Source organism: Solanum verrucosum, unplaced genomic scaffold (assembly GCF_900185275.1).
Source record: "Solanum verrucosum unplaced genomic scaffold, falcon-dt-bn FXZP01000180.1, whole genome shotgun sequence".
Taxonomy (NCBI): domain Eukaryota; kingdom Viridiplantae; phylum Streptophyta; class Magnoliopsida; order Solanales; family Solanaceae; genus Solanum; species Solanum verrucosum.
Genome location: NW_026020402.1, coordinates 2493705 through 2517144, shown reverse-complemented (window position 1 = coordinate 2517144; position 23440 = coordinate 2493705). Strand labels below are relative to the sequence as shown.

The following is a 23440-nucleotide window of genomic DNA, read 5'->3' as shown; positions in this document are numbered from 1 at the left end:
ACTTGCAGTTATAAGAAAGACAATTTATGCAGAAATCTATCTGAAGCTAGGTACCCTAGCAAATGAAGTGCACGTTTGTCTGTCTTTTTAAAGCAAACAAATATAACATTTGCCTAACATCTTCCTAAGACAAACTAAACTCGCCAGAATGCAATCCAAAGAAAATGTAGCTAATTAATTGCAAGTAATGGGGTGTTGGGATCTTCTGAACCTGCAAAACATTTGCAATATATATGGCCCCGAATCAACTTGAAGCGACAAGTTTCATCATTAGCTATCTTGTTATCTTTTCGAAATGCAGTCCATCCTCCTTTTATGATAACCATACTCCTAGTATACTCTATTTCCACTCCCCATTCTACTCCTTCTTCATTAACCAGCCTCATATTCTTCATGTTGATTATGTTTGTACTTTGGGCGAATTTCAACGGGATAGGCTAATAAACATATTCATCAAACAAACATGACAATTAGATTTTCGGGAAAAATAATTAGTATGGAATGCAAAATCTAGCAAATTTGGAAACACAATGTACAAACTATTAAACCTTACCATACAAGTAGTATGTGCCTTTTTTATAACCATTTCAAAATGCGGATTGTCACCATTTAAGTTCACAAAGCTGTATCGACTGCTATTCTTTGGACCAATTTCTTCACTTCTACTATTGGCTTCTCCATCCTCTTGATTTGTAGTAACTTGATATAAGTATAACAACTACTATGATATGATTTCTACCGAAATGCTATGGAATATTTAAGACCACAAGTTTTAAAATTCTTATGGCCACATATATAAATGTTATGACATGTTTTTAATCACTAGTTTTAATAGTGAGCTTTCATTTTCATTTTTAAACTATATGCGTCTATTCAATTTTTTGTGGCATAAATTGAAACATTGGAGTTGCTACTTGTTTTTAGGACAGTTTAAGGATCTTACTTATAAATTATACTCGTGTTTATATACAAGTCTCTAACTACACTAAAGACAATCTCTTAATCATCATATATCATCTATTACTAAAAGTTGGATTAACATTTTACCCCTTCACTATATTAAAATGTTATAATTATTTAATCAATTAAATAGTAAAAATAAATTATAGTTCACCCAAGGCTTAATTATATGTTTCAGGTTCAAAAACAAAATTATGCGTGTTTAGATGAACAAAATGTCAAAACATTTCAAATTCTTGGCTACGTTAATTTAGAAACAATTAATATTTAAAGGAGGCTGCTTTTTTAAATGTTGATATACTAAATGTTAATAATAGCTAAAATAATATAATGATAAGAAAAAATGACTTCTCATTTTACAAACTTTCCAAAATTAGTTTATACATTTCCGGAATGATTATAAATAATTAAAAATAAATAATAGGTATATAATTTAATAAAATAATTACTATAAAAACTTGCAATAGCTTGTGACTTTATATGATTTTCTATAACACTAATATTGCAAGTTCAAAAATACTTTAAAGAGATAAAAAATAATTTCAGAAAGAGTCTTTTTCACTACCCCATTAACTACACATACATACAATGTATGTTATTCATCTATGTCATTTATTAAATTAATAAATTTATATTATCTTGAGCTCGTAGTTGTAAATTTTTTTACAGAAATTGAAGAGTTGTCTTCATTATTCAATACAAATTATTATATTTGTCAATTTCCTCCATATATCAGCTCACACTTTTGCATTTGGAGTTTCAAAATTCAAAACATGTCAAAGTTGAGTTTTTTTTAAAAAGAAATATTCAAAATTACCCTTTGATTATAATAGATGCATTTAACCTTTATAATTTATTTGTCCAAACATTATTACCATTTTATTGGAAATGCTAATCAAAGGAAGTGGGAAAATATTGCATTTGGGATTTCAAAACCTGTCAAAGCTGAGTTATTTTTTTAGAAAATAATCAAAATTACCCTTTGACAATATTCAAAATTACCCTTTGATTATAATAGATGCATTTAACCTTTTAAATTTATTTGTCCAAACATTATTACCATTTTATTGGAAATGCTAATCAAAGGAAGTGGGAAAATATTGCATTTGGGATTTCAAAACCTGTCAAAGCTGAGTTATTTTTTTAGAAAATAATCAAAATTACCCTTTGACTATAATAAATGCATTTAACTTTTTACCTTATTTGTTCGTTACCATTTTTTTGGAAATCCTAATCCTTTTATATTTCGATGGATATTTTTTCAGTTCCTCACCAATTCGTTTCGTTGTTTACAATAAAAATCCTTTATGAAAAATGCAGCCACCATCAACAAGATGAATGGATCACCCAGACATCATAATGAGATTTTGGCCTATTTTATTGTACAAATCTTTCCCAAAATAAACAATATACTGTTGAAATTGATAGTTATTACATCTACACAAGTTAAAATAAAATCATACATCTAAAAAAATAATGTAAACAATTCACAATATATTAACTCCTTACGTAATTTTCCAAGTAGTCCATGCTTTTCATATTGTATTCCTAAGATAGTTAGAACAAAACTTTGAAGAACTTGGTAAGAAACAACAAAGTTTAAAGAGTATTTTCAAACTAGAAAAATAAAACTAGTAGTGAAAATAGAATCAGAAATAGATTAGAAACAATATAAAAATATTTTTCTCATAGAAAGAAAATCGAGTCCACCGAATGCATAGTGTCCCCTTAAGGAAATTATTCCCCTAAAGTACCCGAGGTTAATGGAATATATCCTCCCTATATAGAACGATCTTACTCACCGGTGTATCAGTACCTAAAACCACGGTGTCAGGAACCACTCAACGGCAGTAAAGTACACTTAGAATATTAGATTTAGTAGTAGTTGAAGAAGTCTAGAAAAATTTTGTTCTACTAAAATGAGAGGAAATCCCTCAATTTATAGAAAACAAAGGGTAGTGTGAAAAGGTTCTTATTGTGCCTTACCGGAAAGGTCACAAACCTTTGGAAAAGTCACAATCTTTTGGAAAGGTCACAACCTTTCATAAAAGTCACAACTTTTCATAAAAGTCATAACTCTTCATAAAAGTCGCAACTTTTCATAAAAGTCACACCTCTTCATAAAAGTCGCAACTCTTTATTTTCCATTCAAACCATTTAAAACCCAACAATCCCCCGCATGAATGGGGAATGACTCCAAGACATAAAAATGGACAAGTATGTGTACTTTACAAGCAAGAATTAATTGCATCTGGATAAGTAGGTTTCCCCTTGGACTTTCAGTAGTGAACAGATGTCGGATATATTCGGTCAATCGGTAGATGTGATATCTTTGAACCGTCGAGCTTTGATGTATACCTAGACAACCATATGTCTTACCGTTTATGGTTTTTACAGTTGTGTTCGTTTCAACCATGAACACCTCCTGGTTTCATGAGTGTATAGAGAATAGGCTTTTGACAATAATTCTCTTTGAAGCGACTTACACTTCACACTCACATAAGTGATTTCTAACCGTGTCATCGCGTAGATACACTATTTGGTCAAGTCTGCCAAACTTAGAAAATCATTAATCTTTATTAACTCATTACCAAGCCTTAATGTTTTAACCTCGTTCCTGAACATTGTCTTTATCATGAGATTGGATTAAGTTGATTGACAATGTCGAACCGTCAGTCACAACTTTGTTTTTCTCCTTGAATCTAGCTCTTGGGATCTCCGGTCTGCTAGATAGAGTTACCACCATGATGACTTGTCCTAAGTTGTAAACTCATTTTCTTAGATGATCTTTCAACTTTCTATTAGTGTCTCTACTGATGATTAACATGTCATTAATATACAAACAAACAATGATCGTGTGATTTTAATGTAAACACATTTATCACTTCCATGATTCTTAAATCCATTTGCCAACATGGTTTGGTCAAATTTCTTATATCATTGTTTGGGTGCTTCTTTTAGACCATAAAGTGACTTAACAAGTTTGCACACTTTCTTTTCTTTACCAGGAACCACAAAACCCTCGGGCTGTTCCATGTAGATTTCTTCCTCCGATTCTCCATTTAAGAAAGTTGTTTTCACATTTATTTGATGAATTTGGAGGTCATATACCACAACTGATAATATTAATATTCGAATTGATGTAATTCTAGTTACTGACGAGTATATATCGATAAGATCAAGACCTTGTTTTTGTCTAAAGACTTTGACAAAAAAGTCTTGATTTATATTTGTCAATAGTTCCACCGACTTTCATTTTCCTTCTGAAGATTCACTTTGAATCCAAAGGTTTATTTTCTGGAAGGATGAGTCTACAGAAGACACAAGAAATGTTACAAAATCACATTCGAAGGAAGAAGATGTCCTTTGACATTTACTACGCCTCTGAATCTCTTTATTAAGTACATTCTCTTTTTTTCCTTTTTAAGGTCTTTTAGACCCTTTACTAGACTACTCAAGTCTAATTTTACAGTCCACAATCATAGGTCCTATTTTAATCATTTTAGGAATAGGAACTTGGACTTTGGCTAGACACCCCCACACTTGGAAGTATTTCAAGTTGGATTTCCTTCCTTTCCATTTCTCATATGGAATAGATTGTGTTCTGAATAAACAAAATTGCTTTCTTTCTGAAAAGACAAAATTTTTTGTTGTTCCCTTTTGCAGTAAGGATAGTTCCTCCACACAAGTCTTGTGGAAGATCTGAACTTATAAGTAATGCAACCATCATTTTCTTCAAAGTTCGGTTATTTTTTTTCATTATGCAATTTCATTAGATTTAGGTGAATAGGACAGTAGTTTGATGGATAAATCCATTTTCCAAACATATTTATGCAAAATGAGATTTATATTCTCCATCCCTATCACTTCTTATCTTTTTCCCAACTGATTTTCAACTTCAATATTATATTGTGTAGACATTTCTATTGCTTTGTCCTTACCATTCAACAAATAGACATAATGCAAAACTCAATGAAAGTTATGAAATACTTTTTTCCCACCACGAGATGTTGTTGACTTCATATCACAAATGCCAGTGTAAAACAACTCTAAGGGATTAGAATTCCTTTCAACAGATTTATAAGAATGCTCAACATACTTAGATTCCACACAAACTTGACATTTCTATTTATTGCACTCAGAGTTAGACAAAACTTCTAAGTTGATCATTTTCCTTACAAGGTTTTGTAATTGACATGCCCCCAAGTGTTCATGTTTTGACTCAAGCAAGTTGGAACAATTAAAATATTGATTTGACAAGCTCTCCGAGAGGTAGCTTTTTCTCACAAATATTTTGTTCCTATTTCTTATAATTTTGTGTGATACAAACATTGTTTAGAGTCATCACCTTGTTAAATGTCCTTTTCGGAAGGACCTTTCCATAACTTTCAATTTGATTGTTATAGAACTACCCATGAACAAAGTTTCATCGGGTCCAATAAAGGCAATATAGTCCAAATATTTCTTTTACAAAACATGACAAATGACTATTCACCAATATTCATGTCTATACAAATGGTTATATTTACTAAATATATCTTTTCATAAAAAGTCACAACATTTTAAGTGACACTTTTTCATAAAAGAACTCAATCATATTGAACAAGTATACATATAATTTGGTAGTTTCATACTAGTCATACCATATACTAGTAAAAGAGAAACTCAACGACCACAATATCAATATACTCCAAGAATTTTGTGGGTCTAACATAATACAAAAGTATCATCAAATTTGTGCTCCAAATTTAAATTAGACACTAAGTCTAATTTGTTTTTGTCATAAGCATAGAACCCCCCACATTTTAAATATGATCTCAAAATATTTTTCAAGTATTTGAAAATAGTTTTTCCACATATTTTTTTTTCTCTTGCTATCAATGTGTCATTGGTAACATGAAACCTCTTTTGAAAATATTATTCTACAAAAGAATCATAGTGCTTCAATTCTCTTTGACAATCTTTACACAATGTCAAAGTTCATTCCATAGAGGCACAAAATCACAAACTCTAAGTCAGTCGTATTTTTCCTCTATCACAAATAGACATACCACTTAGTATTTAGAATACTAACAATAAAGACAAATTTTTTTGTACAATTTGTTTCTATATGACAGTGAAGTTTATAGAAAGTCAAAAGTACAACATTGACTTATTATGTGAAGTTTTCATATTCTTCAAACCAATAGCATAGTCTAATTTATCCATAGTAGAAAACTACAAAAGTTTTTAGTCTACAAAAATCAGACACAATTAAATTTCACATGGAGTACAGAACTACAAAAGTTTTTTTAGTCCCCAAACAAAATTAAACATATTCTTAGATTATCACATAGATATGCTTTTCTTTTCAAATAACCTTCCAACTATAACATTTTGACATACTATTTTATCAAACAAAAATGTGCATCTCTCATTCGGCAAACTAAAGAATTTTAAAGGCAACACTTTTTTCCAAGGAAAATTCATTCAAATATCATATGGTTTGCAGATCTTTTTCCAAAGACATACATGATAAATATCAAAACTGTTAAATTTTAGAAACTATTTTCCTCCTTAGATAAATAATAAGAAGGATACATGGTGTAATCTTTAACCGAAATACCACCAATTCTTCTAGTACATTCTCACTTCGACCTTGCTAAACAAAGCACCGAATTCTGGAGAAGTAGTGCATTAATCTTCTACTTCCATGATCTGTTTCTCTCAATTAGTAGAATACAAGAAATACCAACAGTAGAAGAATTTCCTTAAGATTGTTGTTCATATTGTATTCCTATGATACTTAGAACAAAACTTTGAAGAACTTGGTAAGAAACAACAAAGTTTAAAGAGTATTTTCAAACTAGAAAATTAAAACTAGTAGAGAAAATAGAATCATAAATAGATTAGAAATAATATAAAAATATTTTTCTCAAAGAAAGAAAATCGGGCCCACCGAATGCATAGTGTCCCCTTAAGGAAATTATTCCCCTCAAGTACCCGAGGTTAATGGAATATATCCTCCCAGGATAGAACGATCCTACTCACCGGTGTATCGGTACCTAAAATCACGGTGTCAGCGAACCACTCAACGGCAGTAAAGTACACTTAGAATACTAGATTTAGTAGTAGTAGAAGAAGTCCAGAAAAATTTTGTTCTACTAAAATGATAGGAAATCCCTCAATTTATAGAAACAAAGACTAGTGTGAAAAGGTTCTTATTGTGCCTTACCGGAAAAGTCACAATCTTTCGGAAAGGTCACAACCTTTCATAAAAGTCACAACTTTTCATAAAAGTCACAACTCTTCATAAAAGTTGCAACTTTTCATAAAAATCACAACTCTTCATAAAAGTCGCAACTTTTCATAAAAGTCATAACTCTTCATAAAAGTCTTAACTCTTCATTTTCTATTCAAACATTTTAAAACCCAACAGTCCACCCCACCCCACCTCTACTTCAACCATCTTATACTTTAATAATAAGAAATAATCTGCCATGAAATTACTCTATCATCACCCTATGCTAGAAGTGTAACAATTGGCTTCCTTCAATAACAAAACATACATATATCTTCAATTAATTATAAAGCAACCAAGGCCTCACAGACAATGCATCAATAGCAGTCACATATACATTAATTCAACAGAAGCTTGTTTAACACTACTCTTAGATGATCTAAAAAAGCAACAACATTATATTGTTCATATATCTAATAGAACACTTCACTAATAATTCGAACGATCTTTAGAACCATAACTAATAAGAAATAGCCCAGAAACTATTGCATATATGCTTTAACCATATGATCACATATTTTTGGACTCATCATCCGATTCCTCATAAGAGACATCGGTATTTGTGTCAGTAGTTCCAATCGCGGCTGCTGCTTCTGAGTTTCTATTTGGGATCACCTCCGCCTCAGTGCTCTTCTTGCTTGATTGTTTTGCCTGTAACAAAATAATACTCTTATCAATCCTCAAATTAGTTGCATTCAACAAAGATTTCCGGCATCCTAAGCTGGAAAAATATGTGGTCTTGAAAGAGGGATTAGCTAGGTAGAACAAAATTGATTAGCTGTCGTGGAAACACTAGAATTTGAGAAAGATTCTACTCCTGAAGCATGAGTTTTTGTAGTTTGTCCCGATGAGATTGATATTCCAATCTTTCTAACATGTTGGTGGTACAGGAAGTGAAAAATCTAACCACACATTAATTACTTGAACGCTACAATTGAAAATATATTTCATGGTGGATTAATCAAAATTCATAAAGATATAAAAAGGAATTCTTTAAGCGATTGGTTGGTTCAAGGGATTAATTGGGCTATCCTATTATAGATTTTGAGGTTAAACCTATCTCGTATTTCATTGGAAGTATTACCTAAGATCAGTGTTATTTCTATACCAAAATCCTGGTATCACTCATCTCATATAAAAAGTGGGACTGATATAATCCCTAGTTAGTTTAAAAAGTCTAAAAACCTGTTGGTTTTACCGGTACCAATGTTGGGTTGTTGGTCGTGCTCCTCATAGCCTTCACTTATTTCTTGAAATAGATATCCAAATGCAATGTATTACTACTAAATGGATTCACTTAATAGCTAATAAAGCAGTTAAGATGTTTACTTACCTTGCTCAATTACCTTAGCATTAGTTTGAAGGTTAACTGGAATATCTTCCTCTTCTTCCTCGATTACATTAGCATTATCTTGAAGGTTAACTGGAATATCATCTTCTTCTTCCTCGATTACATTAGCATTAGCTTGAAGGTTAACTGGAATATCTTCCTCTTCTTCCACGATTACATTAGCATTAGCTTGAAGCTTAACTGGAATATCTTCCTCGATTACATTAGCATTAGCTTGGAGGACTGGAATATCTTCCTCTTCTTCATCTGATTCAATCTCTTGATCTATTGGATATTCAATTTCTGTTGTACTCTGATCATAAATAGCGACATCAAAGTGAGAACGCGGGTTGTATGTGAAGATTAATAAGCTCCTGACGGTTATTGAGTAATAGCCACAGAAATCTCTCCATCCTTTGGCTAGCCAAATTTGGCCTTGAGAATTTTCCACTTCAACCTCCCATGCTTTTCCATGGGGAGCCTCAAGAAACACGGGGTTTAACATGTTCTTGCAATGTCTTTTGGCAAATACTACTGGAATCCTCTGTGTGCAAAAGAAATTTGAATTCAATTTCATACAGACAAAATCAGACATAAATAATTAGTTTAACATATATCTTGGACTGAACACACAGAAGCAGACCTATGTGACTAATTACTTTTACATGTACAAGCTACCTCCTATTAACACATCCTTATATTTGGTTTATCAAATGTTGAATCCTCCAAATGTCTATCCTTGGGCGTGAAAGGAATGTTTTTTTTATCGAGGGATGAAATTGTCTTCTTACATGATTGTTTTGAGAAATTCTCATTGAATTAGACCCATATAAAAGTATAGTAATTATTGGATCTAAATCAACAGTTAACAAGGACTGAAATTACACTTGCACTAAAAAAAAATTGGTAATCTGTGAGCAAAATAAAGATTTGGAAGATGAAGAAATTACTTACGAGACGGCATAACTCATCTGAGGAAGTAATGATTTAGATGAACTTAGGGTTGTTGGGAGAAGAGTTCCTAAAGGAAGAGCCATGGAACTTGTTTACCATGACGGCAGTTGAGCAATGGATGGGAAATTGTTGAGGAATGCTTTTTATAGGACTTTGATGCATGAATTACGAGGACAATGCAATGTGTGTCTCACGAGGACTGTATTATATCTGACTCACGTGATGCGTGTGACTGACTCACGAGGACTGTGTGATGTACAAGGCAAAAGAAAAACACATGAATAGTGTTTGACCAGATTTTCAATTAGATTATGAAAATCTGTCTTAAATTTTTTTTCAAGCTTCAACCCTTTTTCTTTTGGAGAAGTTTCACTTTCACTCACAAAAAGTTTATTTTTTAAAAGTAAAATACATATTGAAACACAACTTTGTATTTCAAAAATTGCAATTGTGTATACGCTTCGTCCTGAAAAATGTGATCAGAAAGAAGAAAATGCATGAGATAAGGCCCTTGCTGGCTTGGCTCCCTCGTACTCTGGTCTACACTCCACTTGGCCCTTGTGAGTTGGTCTTTCTTTTGCCTAGCTTTGTCCCCAAACCAAGGAGGCAGTAAGAAAAAGTACGTAATGGATACACCTTTCAATTCTCATGTCTTAAGCACGAGAGATTTTTTCCATTTCATTAATATTGTCCGGATCCCACGATAAGGCGTTACAACTAATACAATTATCATATTAGTTTCAATTGCAGTATTAGTGACATAAGGTATTATCAATCCAGTAGTACAACATTGCATCTTCTTTATTAAATTAAATTGAACAGTAATATAGATAGAACTTTTTTTTAAAACTGCCTCCAATGATCATTGATATGAAAGAGTTACATTTTGAAGTTAGGTATACCAAACATAATACAAGATCTTGGGGTAGAAATAGAGTTAGATAAACTCTACAAGTTAACACCAAAAAATATAGATAGAACTATTTTGAAAGATATATCTGAGCTGATTGTGCCATTAGTCTTGCGCAGCTAATCAGGCCTTTCATCAGCTAAAACAAGAAAGAGAGGCATTTGAGAAAGTGCAACATTTTTCTTGCGTAAATTAGTTTTGATGACAATAGTTTTTGGGGTTTTAATTAAGCAAGTCACGATGCTGTTATATCCAATTGATTTGGTTTTCTCAAAATCAACGAGTTGACCTGAAATCATAGATTCATTTTGTGATCCACGTGACTTTGACAAGAATCCTATATTTTTCCCACCAAGTGATCCACATGACTTTGTCATATATCTTATATATTAATATCAGAAATCTGAAATACATGAAACAGAGAGAGAGTAGAGCATGCTCATCTCTTTACAAAATAGATACTCCGTAGCTAAAGAAGTGATCAAGCAATCTTGTTTTCCCATTAGGATCAAGCTAGTCTGTCAATCAGATATTATGACATCTACAAAGAGCTTGCCCTTTAGCACTTCAAATACACAAACATCACCGACTTTTAACTTATTTTCTAGCGCGAATGCCTTCCAACCAGAACCAACTTTAGCATTTACTGTTCCGATAGTGCATTTGACAGACCAAGATCCACTTCCTGAAACACGAAGCACTAGATTGACATCGTTCTCAAGGAAATACTTCCTAGCAAACTTCAGCGCTATGAACTGCCAAAGGAGATGGCTAAGTAAATTGATTTTGACATAGTGCAATGGAATATAGAAATATTAGAGCACTACAAAGTCCATAAAGATTACATCTTGTAGCTTACCCTATTGAATGGAGTAGAGACATATGATGGTTGCATAAAAAGATACAATGAACGGATTCTTAGATTTAAAAGATTTTGCTTTTTGATATGCTATACTGCTCTCTTTGTCCCATACTGTCTTGTTCTGATCGTAAACACTCTTGGATTGTTGCTTCTGAATCCTGCCGTCTTCATTAAGATCATTATGTTATTACTGAATGAATTTAAGTTATATACAATAACAATGTAAAATTTCTTTTTACCATTTCTAGAAAGCTACTTATTATTAGTAATACTTACCATAGCTTTATGTCGGTGCACAGAACTTAAAACTCATAGTACTAAATTAACATAGCCAAAAAGATCCTTGCTTTGACCCTCTCTTGTGAAAGAAGATGAAGCTACATCCTCTTCGTGCCTTTTCCTTTTGCTGAACTGTCCATCACCTAGGTTTTCAACAGAATGATTACAAGAAAGTGCATATATAGCTACAAAATATATCGTAGCTAAATATCAAAAAGTCCGTGGCTAAACACTTTAGCCACAACTTTTGTTTCCGTAGCATTCATAGCAAGATGTAGCGTGGCTAAAAGTTAGCTACAGACTTTACATGATCTGTGGCTAAGGACTAACACTTACGGCTACAAAAATAATGATGTTGTAGCTGTAATGATATAGAAAATTTGCTACAAAACATATACCTATAGCAAATCATTTAAATGTTTTGCCACGACAAATAAATTTTGTAGCATCTTTTATATGGTAGCCACAATATATTTTGTTGTGGCAAAAAACTTGATTTGTTTGCTATGAATAACCTTCCTTCGTGGCTATATTATATTTTAGTCTCGTGGCAATAATATTTGTATTTAGCTATGAGTTAGAAAACTTATAGCTATGAATTAAAGTACTCCATTTGCCACAAACTTTTTTTATACATGGCTAAGAATTCAAGTTTTTCCACAAAATACACAATTATCTAGCTATTTTTGTTTATTTTTCTATAAAAGTTAAAAGATGAAAATGTATAGCTATAATTTTTTATAATCTATATATAGATTTAGCCACAACTATAAAAATCCATTGCCACAAATGAAGGATATTACCATAAGAATTATTAATCACAAAAAATTCTACTATAGGGCCAAAATTACAAAATTTAAATTTCAAAATAGATTTCAAGTTTCACATAATTACATATTTCAATTTTAGAACATTTACAATACATAATTCTTCTATAAGAGCTATTACGATAGTAGTATCTTGCTTAAGGCTCTAAGTGGCATCGTCATCTCCTTTTTCTCATGCCATTATCTCCAAGTTATTCTAATAATTCTATAAATTTACATGCAAAATTTCGGTAAAGTCAATTAATAGTATCAAAAGGCAAAAATAATTATATTATATATAGAATTTAAGGGATCTAGGCAACATATGTTCGAAAATGAAATAATGGGATTACAATAAATGAAACATTTATCAACAATAAATATTCATAAACTTGATCATTCATACTATTAGTGAAGCATTGCCCCTTAATGTAACTATAATTGGCCGTGAATTCCTATGACTCATACAAAATTATAAGCTTAAATTTGTCATCAATCTTATTATGTTTTTAACTATACACACCACTATATATCTAATTTCAGAATTTGGTTCAACAGACACACTTGGTTGATTTTAAAACAGAAATCAAAAGGGAAAAAAGAAGAAGATAAAGGGAAGTAAATATATATATATATATATATAAATATATATTACCATTTTAACTACTCTATCATGCTTGTTAACAATAATTGATAAGAAAAATTATTACTTCATTTGACTTGACATAGTGTTTTAATCTGAAAAAAGAATTTTTAAAACTTATAATCTAAGAAAACATTTGAATATTTGTGTGACTGTAAATCACAAAATTTAAAAGGCAAAATATATAACTATACCCTTTAGGACTCATCGGACTATAGATCACAATATTCAACATGATAATTTGTGTCATACGTAGTGTCCTACGTGTGTTATGTTATATAGGACTCATGTGTCTATTTGTTGAACTTTATACATTTAAGTGTCTATTTGTGACACTCAAAATTGGAGAACATAAATGTGAAATAATGTCAAGTTAAATGACTTTATTATGCCTTTTTGAGTTTTGTGGTTTCATACACGATGTTGGAATTGGAATTTTTTTTGAAAAATTTACAACAAAAATACTTTTTTAGGACAAACCAAAAATAAAATAAGACACTTAAATTGGGATAGAGGACCACCAATGGATGTGGTGTAGTGGATGAGGTTGTTACTCCCTTAATCAGAGGTCTCGGGTTCGAGTCCTGGCTATGAAAAATCCTTGATAGGGAGCGGTTTCCCCCGAATGGACCCTATGCGGCACAAACTCACAATAGTTGAGCTCTAATATGGGTATCAAATATCACATGGGAAAGCAAAAAAAATTGTCGGGATAAAGGGAAGCAAATAATTATAAGTAGGGGTGTCAAAACAATATGAAAAACCGACCGAACCTAATCGAACCAAATTGATTTATGTTATTTCTTCAATAAATCATGGACTTTTATTTAAGTGTATAACCGCTCCGAACAATTGGGATGATTATTTTAATTTATGGAAAAGATCAAAAAATTCTCAAACCAAACCAAATAACCTTACATGTAAATATATTTTCTATATTAACAATATGTTGAATTTAATATATAAATATGTTTTATAACATTTTTTCAAATATAAATATAACCTAGGTCCTAGGCCTGTGGTGACTAAACGACTTTGGGTCTTTGCTCTTTAATTAGCCTTTACTTAATTAGGTTTAAAATTAAAAGATAACGTAATAGATACTCTATCAAACAATATGGCAATAAAGTTTTACATTCTTGTGTTCTTGGTGAAGAATTAAAGTGTTTCTTCAAGAACATATTTGTGAAAGAAATATTTCAATATTACTATATTTTGAACTGATATTTTAAAAGTAAAAAAACCAAAAATTAATCGAACCGTACCAATACCGAAGAGAAACCAATATGATTGAGATGATTTTAAAAAATCTAAATTTGGTTATATATATATATATATTATAAAATACCCAAAAAATTGAGATGGTATAATTTTTAAAAAATAACCAACCAAACCGTATCATTGACATCGCTAGTTATAAGTGCAATATTTTCCCATTATTTTTTATAGTATATGTAGAGTGCAATATTTTCAAATTAAACCCATCAATGGATTTGATTGATTAACTCGGGGATCGAGGACGCAATAAATAGTTATAAGAGTCTTTTGGCTTTTCCCAATTCCTAACATGTTCGCTAATTGTCAATTATACATGGTAGAATTATACTCTCTTCATTTTAAATTATTTATTTAATTTTAGTTTGACATGAAATTTTAAAAACTCAACATAGAAATAAATTGCTAGAAACTCAACATATAAATAAATTTTTGAAGTAAAATGGGTATGATTAAATATTTTTAGAATCTTACTTGTCTAATTAAATAACGTTATTTGTCTGTTGATAAAAAGAAAATGAAATATTAATAAAATTCTTGAAGTGAAGATACTTATCTAAAAATGTCCCGTTATTCCAATTTTTTTAGAATTAATTTTAAAATGCTTGTAATTTATATGGCCAATTTTTGAAGCGGAAGTCAATAATTAAATAAAGAAGAGAAAAATTCATTCCCCATATATTGGGAAAGCTCCCATGTATTGAAAAATAGGTAACATATAAATTAATGAGAAAAATTTTAAATTTAAAAGGAAAGGGTAAAAATGTCAAAAGAAAATGTCTGTAATGCAAATAGACTTTATTAGAACATTTGGGCCATTATGGCCCAGGATTTTTCCTCATGTATTATACGTCTTTTGAGTTTTAAATTTGTCATATAGAGAATTGAAATTACAGTAGAAATACTTTTTTTTTTAGGATAAACCAAAAATAAAATAAAATAGGACACTTAAATTGGGATAGAGGACCACCAATGGATGTGGTGTATCAGATGAGGTTGTTCATCCCTTAAACATCGGTCTTGAGTTGGAGCCTTGAGTATGAAAAATTTCTTCATATGAAGCACTTCTCTCCGTAGTATTGAATAATATGCACTATACATCTCCTATTGAATAGTATGTACTAAACATTTAATCTACGTAGTTTACTTACTTATTAAAGACTTTTAGAACAGTAAAAGATGCAACAGATGTCACATTGCTGCATTTCAGTTATTTTCTTTTCGTATCTACGAGGTATGCATCTTCAATACAACATATTCCTTACTAATATACTTAGTTGAATAATTATACTTGCATACGACACTTATAAGAAGACAACTCTTAGAAGAAATTTATCCAAATTTAAGTATCTTAGCAAAAAAGGTCCTCATTTATCTGCCTTTTTAGAGAAAACAAATGAGGAACAACATTAGATAAATAAGTATCTTCCTAGCTACTTTCTTAGACATATGATAATAGTCAAATACAACTAGAAGAATTGTAGCTACAAATATTGCAAGGAATGAGGTGTTGGGACATTCTGAACTTGCAAAACACTGGCAGTAGCATGACCCTGAATCAACTTGACTCACCATTAGATATCTTGTTATGTGTTCGAAATTCCGCCCATCCATTTTTTATGATAACCCTTTGCCCAGTATGCACTATTTCCACTTTTTTCCCTTTGTATGAAAAATCTAGCTAATGAGAAAATAAAATGTCAAGAATCATTAAATCTTACCATAAAAGTCGTGTGTGCATGACTTTTTTACAACAATTTCATAATAGTCGTCATGACTGTTGAAGGTCACCAACTATTCCTCTTTAGACCATATTCTTCACTTCCACTATGAGCTTCTTTGTCCTTTCGATCTGCAATAAATTTGATATAAGTATAACTATTAATTACTACATGATTCCTACAAATATAATAAGAAATATTTAAGATCATAAGTTTGAAAATTTATATGACCATCTAAATGTTATGAAATGTTTATAATCACAAATTTCTCTTCATTTTTTAAAGAAACTATACATGTAATGTGTGTATTCAAATTTTACCACAAACTAGAAAAGAGGTGTTACTATTTATTTTTTAGGGCATATTAAAGATCTTACTCATAAGTTACACTCGCGTCGATATACAAATTAAATCTCTAACTATACTAAAGATCAAGAAGTTAATTAATTTAACAAATATAAAAAACTTAATATAAGAATAAAATTAATAACTACAGCGTGATTCCTACTAAATCAAGTGGCATCTGCAACAAACTAATTTGTTGTATGTGAATAAACTATATAATTACTCTCCAATCCATTATCTAGACTGAAGCCAAAATATATATATCTAAAGTATATAAGAGTGCAAATTAAATGTATTAAAATCGATCTTGTTTTGTCAAATTCATTTTTCAACTCTCCTGTCAACATCTCTCTTTTTTCTTCCTTTTTACGTAATTAAAAGGAACTTTAACACTAGGACTTTAGTCTAGCAATTGAAGTTATTTTCTTTAAAAAGGAGGAAAAAATAGTTAAACAAGCAAAAGTGGAAAACCACAAGGAATAATAGTAACAGCAATTGATTGTTTGATAGGAATAATTTGTTCTCATTGTGGTATATATGTTTACAATTGGCTAAGCCTATATTATAATAAACTCATAAATATATAGCAAATACTTCCTAAGTATACCAAATGTAGAAATAGATAGACGATATGTTACCTGATGATACTTTTTCCCGCTTAGGATTTTTATAGTAAGTTGCACGAGGTGAGTAGGGAGGATCATCTTCATGTTTGGAATCAGCATCACTCGATGACATATCAACACTTTCTTCCTCAGTATCCGATACTACTATTATTGGTTCCATTTTCTTAGCTCTCTTTAAAGGTCCAATCTCCTCTTCAAAGCTACTGCATGCATGCTGCTAAGTTCCTCATAAAAAAGGAGTAATGTTTCTACAACTTTTTGGTGTGTATGGCTAGCTGCACATGGAACGTTGATTTTTCAATGAGTGAGAAGATCAAAATGTGAATTGGCTCCAGTTGGTGATGCACCACAAATTGTGGCCAATCTCTTTCACATATGAAGTAATTTGGCTTTTCTCTCACAATCTTTGCTTAATTCCCATGACATTCCAGCTTCACTCGTTTTTAGTACTCAACATTTTCTTGTTATCTTTTACGAAACAAGACGGTACTTGCTGACAAATCAAATTTAGCAAATGAACAAAAAATATTAGGGCTCGTTAGCACATGAGATGTCCTTTTTTTTTAAAAAAAAATTATTATTATTTTTTGGTGAGTTTTTCTAATATGGTTTCAACCAAATCTACAAGTTCATTTGGCCATGAGAATTATTCATCTTCTTTTAAGTAGTTCTTACTTTGTTTTAAAATTAGTTTTTGATTATAAAATTTTCAAATCCAACTTGAAGTTGAATTTCAAATTTGGAAAAGTAGTTTAAACTTAATTTCCATCTTGATATTTATAAATTTCAAATGAAATGTTCTCTTCTTCTTTTTTCTGCAAAAGAACCTAATACAATTTTAACTTGATAGTTTTAAATTTGAAATCTATGATCTAACGCATACTATGTCTAAATTCCTCAAAACATCAATAGAACCCAAAAGAAGAACAAATTAAAGAAAGATTGAAAAACTTACCATTTTATTCATGACGGTGTCTCTAGACAGTAAAATCTTGCAAAACGCCGGAGACTGATCAGGATCCATTAGCATCTTTAATTTGTTTCTGTTTTTTCAAAAGAAAAAAAAAGTAGAAATCAAAGAAGGAATTACTTTTCTTTTTCTTGTTTATTTTCTCTAGATTTAGGCATATATATATATATATAATAATAGGAATTTTACTAAAGACTGCTTTAGGAAGTCTGGAATAGTCCAAAGTAGAAAATATTTTGTAAATACCAAGATAACTTTAAGTAAATCAAAAATGAAAAACAAAAGGACATTTAACAAAATATATAAGGTAAAAAGCAGAAAGAGAAATAGAAAATTGTTTGTATAGGTTGAGAATGAGATCCTTCAATCTTAATGTCATGTTGCTAAGCATTTTATGGTCTAGGGATTAGGCTAAGGAAGCTGAAAAGGCTTGTTAATTAAGTAGTAGATGAAGGTTTTTTTTTTTACTCTTGAAATATAATTAGTGAAATAAATAGGATAGAAAGTGATAACTTTTAATTGAATGAGAAGTAATTAATTGATCATCATCTTTTTGTGTCTTTTGTTAATCTATTAAATCACTTCATTTCATATTACTTATCAACTTTTCCGTATTTTAAAGAATCAAAAATAAGAAAGGTACTTTTAATAATGTCATTTACCTATTTTTAATACACTTTATTTATGTGAATTGTTCATCAATTTCTAGATTAACAATGAAGGGATTTTTTGGAACTTTATTTTATTTGTACTTTTTAAAAAATAAAATTTAACGATAAAATAATTCTTTTAATTAATTTAATCTTAATTTTATAAATTAACAAATAATTTAGGCTGTGTATAGAACTGATGAGTATGTTAGAAAATTTAAATGGAGAGTAAGCCCGTGATATCAGCTAACAAATCACAATTAACAAAACTATATAGTATGTTTGAGAAAGAAATTTAGACTTCATGAACCAAAAAAAAAAAAAAAAGAACAAAGAATAATTAAAAAAAGTTATGCGTAAGTCGTAACTATTTTATAAAATGGCAAAGAGTCAAATATACCCCTATATTAAAGGAAATAGTTTAAATATACCATTTGTGTTACTTTCGATCCAAATATACCCCTCTTATTATACTTTCAAAAAAACATGTGACAAACTCAAAATCAAACTATCTACTCTCAATTTGTTTAGAAACTCACTTGCGTAACTCATCCTAACTCATTCCCTCCATTTTGAGCTCTTATTTTCATTTTTCCATTCATTATTCTATTTTTAAATTTCTTATACTAGAAATAATAAAATATGCATATCACACAACATCGTTGTGCTGCATTTTTCCCTCACAAATTAAAAATCTTCAAATTGTTTCTATATAATTAATTATTGTACCCACATCTTACAGAAAAATTAACAAACGTAGGGAGTAACCGATTTTCGAATGCTGAAATTTTTAGAAGATATCTCAATAGTGTATTTTCTTTCATTAATATTGACACTTTTAGAAGAGGTTAAGCATGATTTAAAAAAATTACATTTAAAAAAAAAACCTCAATTCGAAAGAAAGAAAAACCATCTCAGTTTTGGCATATAACAAATTATTAGCTTCTTTCAAGAAGAAAATGCAAAGAAAAGATTCAAAGCGGAGGGAATGAGTTTCTAAAAGAATTAAGTATTTGAAATTTGGGGTGCGTTGTTTGATTTTAAGCTTGTCATGTGTTTTTCGTTAAAATTAAGAGTACATTTGTGTCAAAGTATAATCAGAGGGGTATATTTGGACCCAAAATATAACGGAAGGGGTATATTTGGACCTAAAATATAACGAATGGTATATTTAAACTATTTTCAATTGTACAAGGATATATTTGACCCTTAACTGTGTATTAAAGGGAAAATTATATAAAATATATAACAAACTATTAATTCAATTTAAATGTTATAACCACAGTTTGATTAAATTGTACCTCGTAGCAAACAGTTGTCATTCGCCTCTCTCCCTAGATTTCTCGCTCGCCAGTCTCTCCCTCGCCTCTCTCACTTTATACAAACACAAATGTATAAAATGTGTTTGTGTTTGTATAAAGCGAGAGAAAACTGTATATACAAATACATATATTTTCGTCCTATACACTTATAATTATACAAATACAGATCTTCAATCCCCTGATCAGTTCTCTTTTGCCTTTCTCGCTTTATACAAACACAGATTATACATATTACGATGTATAATTTGTGTTGTATAAAGCGAGAGAGACACATTTGATATACAAATGTTTTATTTCGATTCAATTGTATATAAATTCAAATATTATGCATATATACAAACACATAAAATTGAATTGAGAGGCTGACAACGATTTATACAAACGAGAGACTGCCATCGATTTATACAAATGAGAGGTTGACAACGATTTATACAAATGAGAGGCTGCCAGAGATTTTATACAAATCTGATCCTCCATAGCAAACATAAAGTTTGTTATGAACGCAATTATATAATCTATAGCTATAACATACAAATATGATTTTAATGTTTGCTAAACGTAAAATTTACTCTTTATTAAATGGTTCCTTCTCTAATTAAAAGCTTGCAGAGTGGAGGATGCTGTTAGCATACCCAATATATGTCATTTTTTTTATTTTAATTTATGTGTCACAAATTAAATTTTGAAAGTCAATTAATTTTTTACTATATGTCTTTTAAATATTTTAAGTTGCTAATTACTTCAAATTTATATAGCATATGGCAAATTTATATAAAATATGGAAAATATGGATTTGATCCAATATAATTTGGGTAAAATGATTCTAATCTATTTTAATCTCTTAAAGCCAAAAAAAAATATTAAATCAATGCTAAATTGTTAATACTCAATCCCTAAATTATTATTTTTTCATACCAAAAAAAATGAAATTTAATTTTTTTATCCCATACACCACCCCCACCCGCCCCTCTACCACCCCCAATTTTTAATAAAAGAATTCGCCCACCCTAACCCACCCCCTCACCCGTCCCCCTACCCCAGCCAGCCAGCCCCACCACCACAATTTAAATATTTAGTCTAGTGGTTAAGGTATTGCGAAAACTCCTTAAGATAATATGTTCTTGTCCTACTAGCCTTATAATTATATTTTTTACCACTATCCTTGACATTCCTTAATGATAATTCTGAATCCGCTCCATCAAAATCAGTATTTGTACTGTTCATTCTAGTCATGACTCCCTACTCTTGTTTATTTTAGTCATTTCTCCTAGAAGCAGACAGGGCAGAGTTAAATTTCTCCAAAAATTGAGGTTTTGTGAATTTGCATTTGGTTTAGATGTTTGATAAATTGTTTCAGTGAAATTTGTCCTCGAGTGCGGGTGTATTTTGTCCCCGTTTCAGTGAAATTTCTCCTAAGTTCATTTGAATTACTGGTTTTTAAATTATGAATATTACCGTTAGGTTCCGAACCCAAATTATGACTTCGCCTCTGCACCTAACATTATAATTTCACCCCTATTTGCATCAACGATCCAATGACGATAAAAGCCTTTATTGTTGTAGCGATTAGTGTTTTGACTATCTAAAGCAAAGTCTTTTAAAATATATAGGGATAAACGAGCAAACATTGCAGAATGTTTAACAAGCTATAAGCATTTTGCTACCAAATAAGCATCCACTTGGTCATAATTACAAACTTAAGTGCTTATACGAGTACTTTGGTGAATATAATTGTACTTATATTGAAGGCAGTGTATATAAAAACTTATCCAAAGTTACCTTAGCAAAAGAAGTTCCCCTATCGTTATAGTTTTTAGAGAAAACAGCAGAGGAACTACAAAATGAACAAAAAAATTACCCTTCTTAATGATAAGATTGCAAGGATGGATGTTTAGGAACCTTTTGAACCTGTAAAATGTTTCCCTGAATCAACTTGAAGCAGCCACAAACTATCTTGTTATGTGTTCGGAAGGCAGCCCATCCTCTTGTTATGCGAATAGTCCCGCTCAATATTGCCACTCTCCAATATTCTTTGCCTTCTTCATTAACCAGTCTCATTTTCTTCCCACTAATTATGCCGGCCTTTTTGGCGAATCTCTTTGGAATAGTCTAATTAACATACATATATCAAAGTATGTAAAACATGTAGCTAGCAAGAAATTAATTAAAACAAAATAGCTAGCTAGAGAATTATTGGACCTTTACCATAAAAGTCGTGTGAGACCTTTTTACAACCATTTCATAGTACGGATGGTCAGTTTTGAAGTTCATCACACTTGTAGTACTACTGCATCCTCTAAACTTCTTTGAACCATTTCCACTGTCGTCTGAACCACTTTCTCTTAAAATATGATAGCGAAACATTTAAAGGGAAAAAATACAAGTACCCCTACAGTATGATTAAAATCCAGAGACACATTTTAATTAAATTAAGGTCCTATTACCCTGAATCCATTTTTTTGTAATTTTGTGCATCTTTTTTACTTACATGACATTCAAATATCTCTCAAAATAAGTTCAAGGGTAACAAAACCTTAGTTTAGTTAAGGTGTGTATCTGAAATTTCGATTATAGTCTAAAGGTACTTGTGCCTTATCCCAACATTTAAATATACATACAAATTAAATAGATAGACGATGTTACCAGAAGACACATTCTCCTGTTTAGGATTTTTGTAGCAAGTTGCGCGATGTGAATAAGGAGGATCATCTTCATCACTGGATGACTTGTCAACGCTTTCTTCCTCAGTACTATCCACTTTCTTAGCCCTCTTCTATTTTCTTGAAGAAGGTCCAATTTCCTCTTCAGAGCTGCTACTACTGCTGAGTTCCTCATAAAATAGTTTCTTCTCACCAATGTTTCTACAACATATCTGTGTGTATGGATGCACACGGACCACTGATTTTTCAACGAGAAAAAATAGCAAAACATATCGCCTTGCTTCAGCTGATGATGCACCACAAACTGTGGCCTCTCTCCTTCACATATGAAGTAATTATTGGACTTTTCTCTCATTATCTTTGTTTCCCACGACATTCCAGCTTCATCCGTTTACAGTAAACAAGCCTTTGTCAACATTTTCTTGTTTTCTTTGATGAAACAAGACGGCATTTGCTGTAAGCAAATGAAGCCACATGAGTTGGAACCAAGCTTGCCATTTTACTTATAAAAACTTCTCCAGATTGTAAAAGCTTGCAAAACGCCGGAGGGTTATTGGAATCCATTAGCATTTTTTCTTTTTCTAAAGAAATTTCTATATTTTTCCTTTTCTCACACACCTTACCGCAGGGCTTTGGCTTGAAATTCCCCAGATAACTTTTAAATCACACAACTTTGACAAGAAAAGACTACAGGTTATAGAAGGTATAGAAAGCAACCGGATAAAATGATCTAAACATGCAAGCAGCCACGTGGATTACATTATTATTATTATTGCTATTAAAAGAAAACAAATTAGGCAAAGTCAAAAATGTTGGAATGTGAAAAATCGAATTCATCAATAAATAA

At 30.9% G+C, this 23440-nt stretch overlaps 1 protein-coding gene and 2 pseudogenes across 1 annotated transcript; all 3 read right to left on the bottom strand.

Annotated features, from left to right (window-relative positions):
• Window positions 1-7750: 7750 nt before the first annotated feature.
• LOC125840133 (B3 domain-containing protein At3g18960-like) lies at window positions 7751-9686 on the bottom strand (annotated as a pseudogene).
• A 1269-nt stretch (window positions 9687-10955) lies between these two features.
• On the bottom strand, window positions 10956-18015 carry LOC125840132 (B3 domain-containing protein REM19-like). The gene is made up of 5 exons (XM_049519100.1): window positions 17947-18015; window positions 17004-17205; window positions 16091-16151; window positions 11340-11454; window positions 10956-11189 (listed from the first exon to the last, which is right to left on the bottom strand). Exons 1-5 carry the CDS (start codon window positions 18013-18015, stop codon window positions 10956-10958), a joined length of 681 nt encoding a protein of 226 aa, XP_049375057.1.
• Window positions 18016-21796: 3781 nt separating this feature from the next.
• Window positions 21797-23011, bottom strand: LOC125840180 (uncharacterized; annotated as a pseudogene).
• Window positions 23012-23440: the final 429 nt, after the last annotated feature.

What these genes read in the sequence shown, in the direction of transcription:
- LOC125840132 (XM_049519100.1), bottom strand. Translation starts at nt 18,015, where the DNA reads ATGGATCCTGATCAGTCTCCGGCGTTTTGCAAGATTTTACTGTCTAGA. An exon ending in ACACCGTCATGAATAAAATG is followed by an intron (nt 17,206 to 17,946) that starts GTAAGTTTTTCA and finishes GGAACTTAGCAG; the next exon opens with CATGCATGCAGTAGCTTTGA. An exon ending in AATCTAAGAATCCGTTCATT is followed by an intron (nt 11,190 to 11,339) that starts GTATCTTTTTAT and finishes CTCCTTTGGCAG; the next exon opens with TTCATAGCGCTGAAGTTTGC.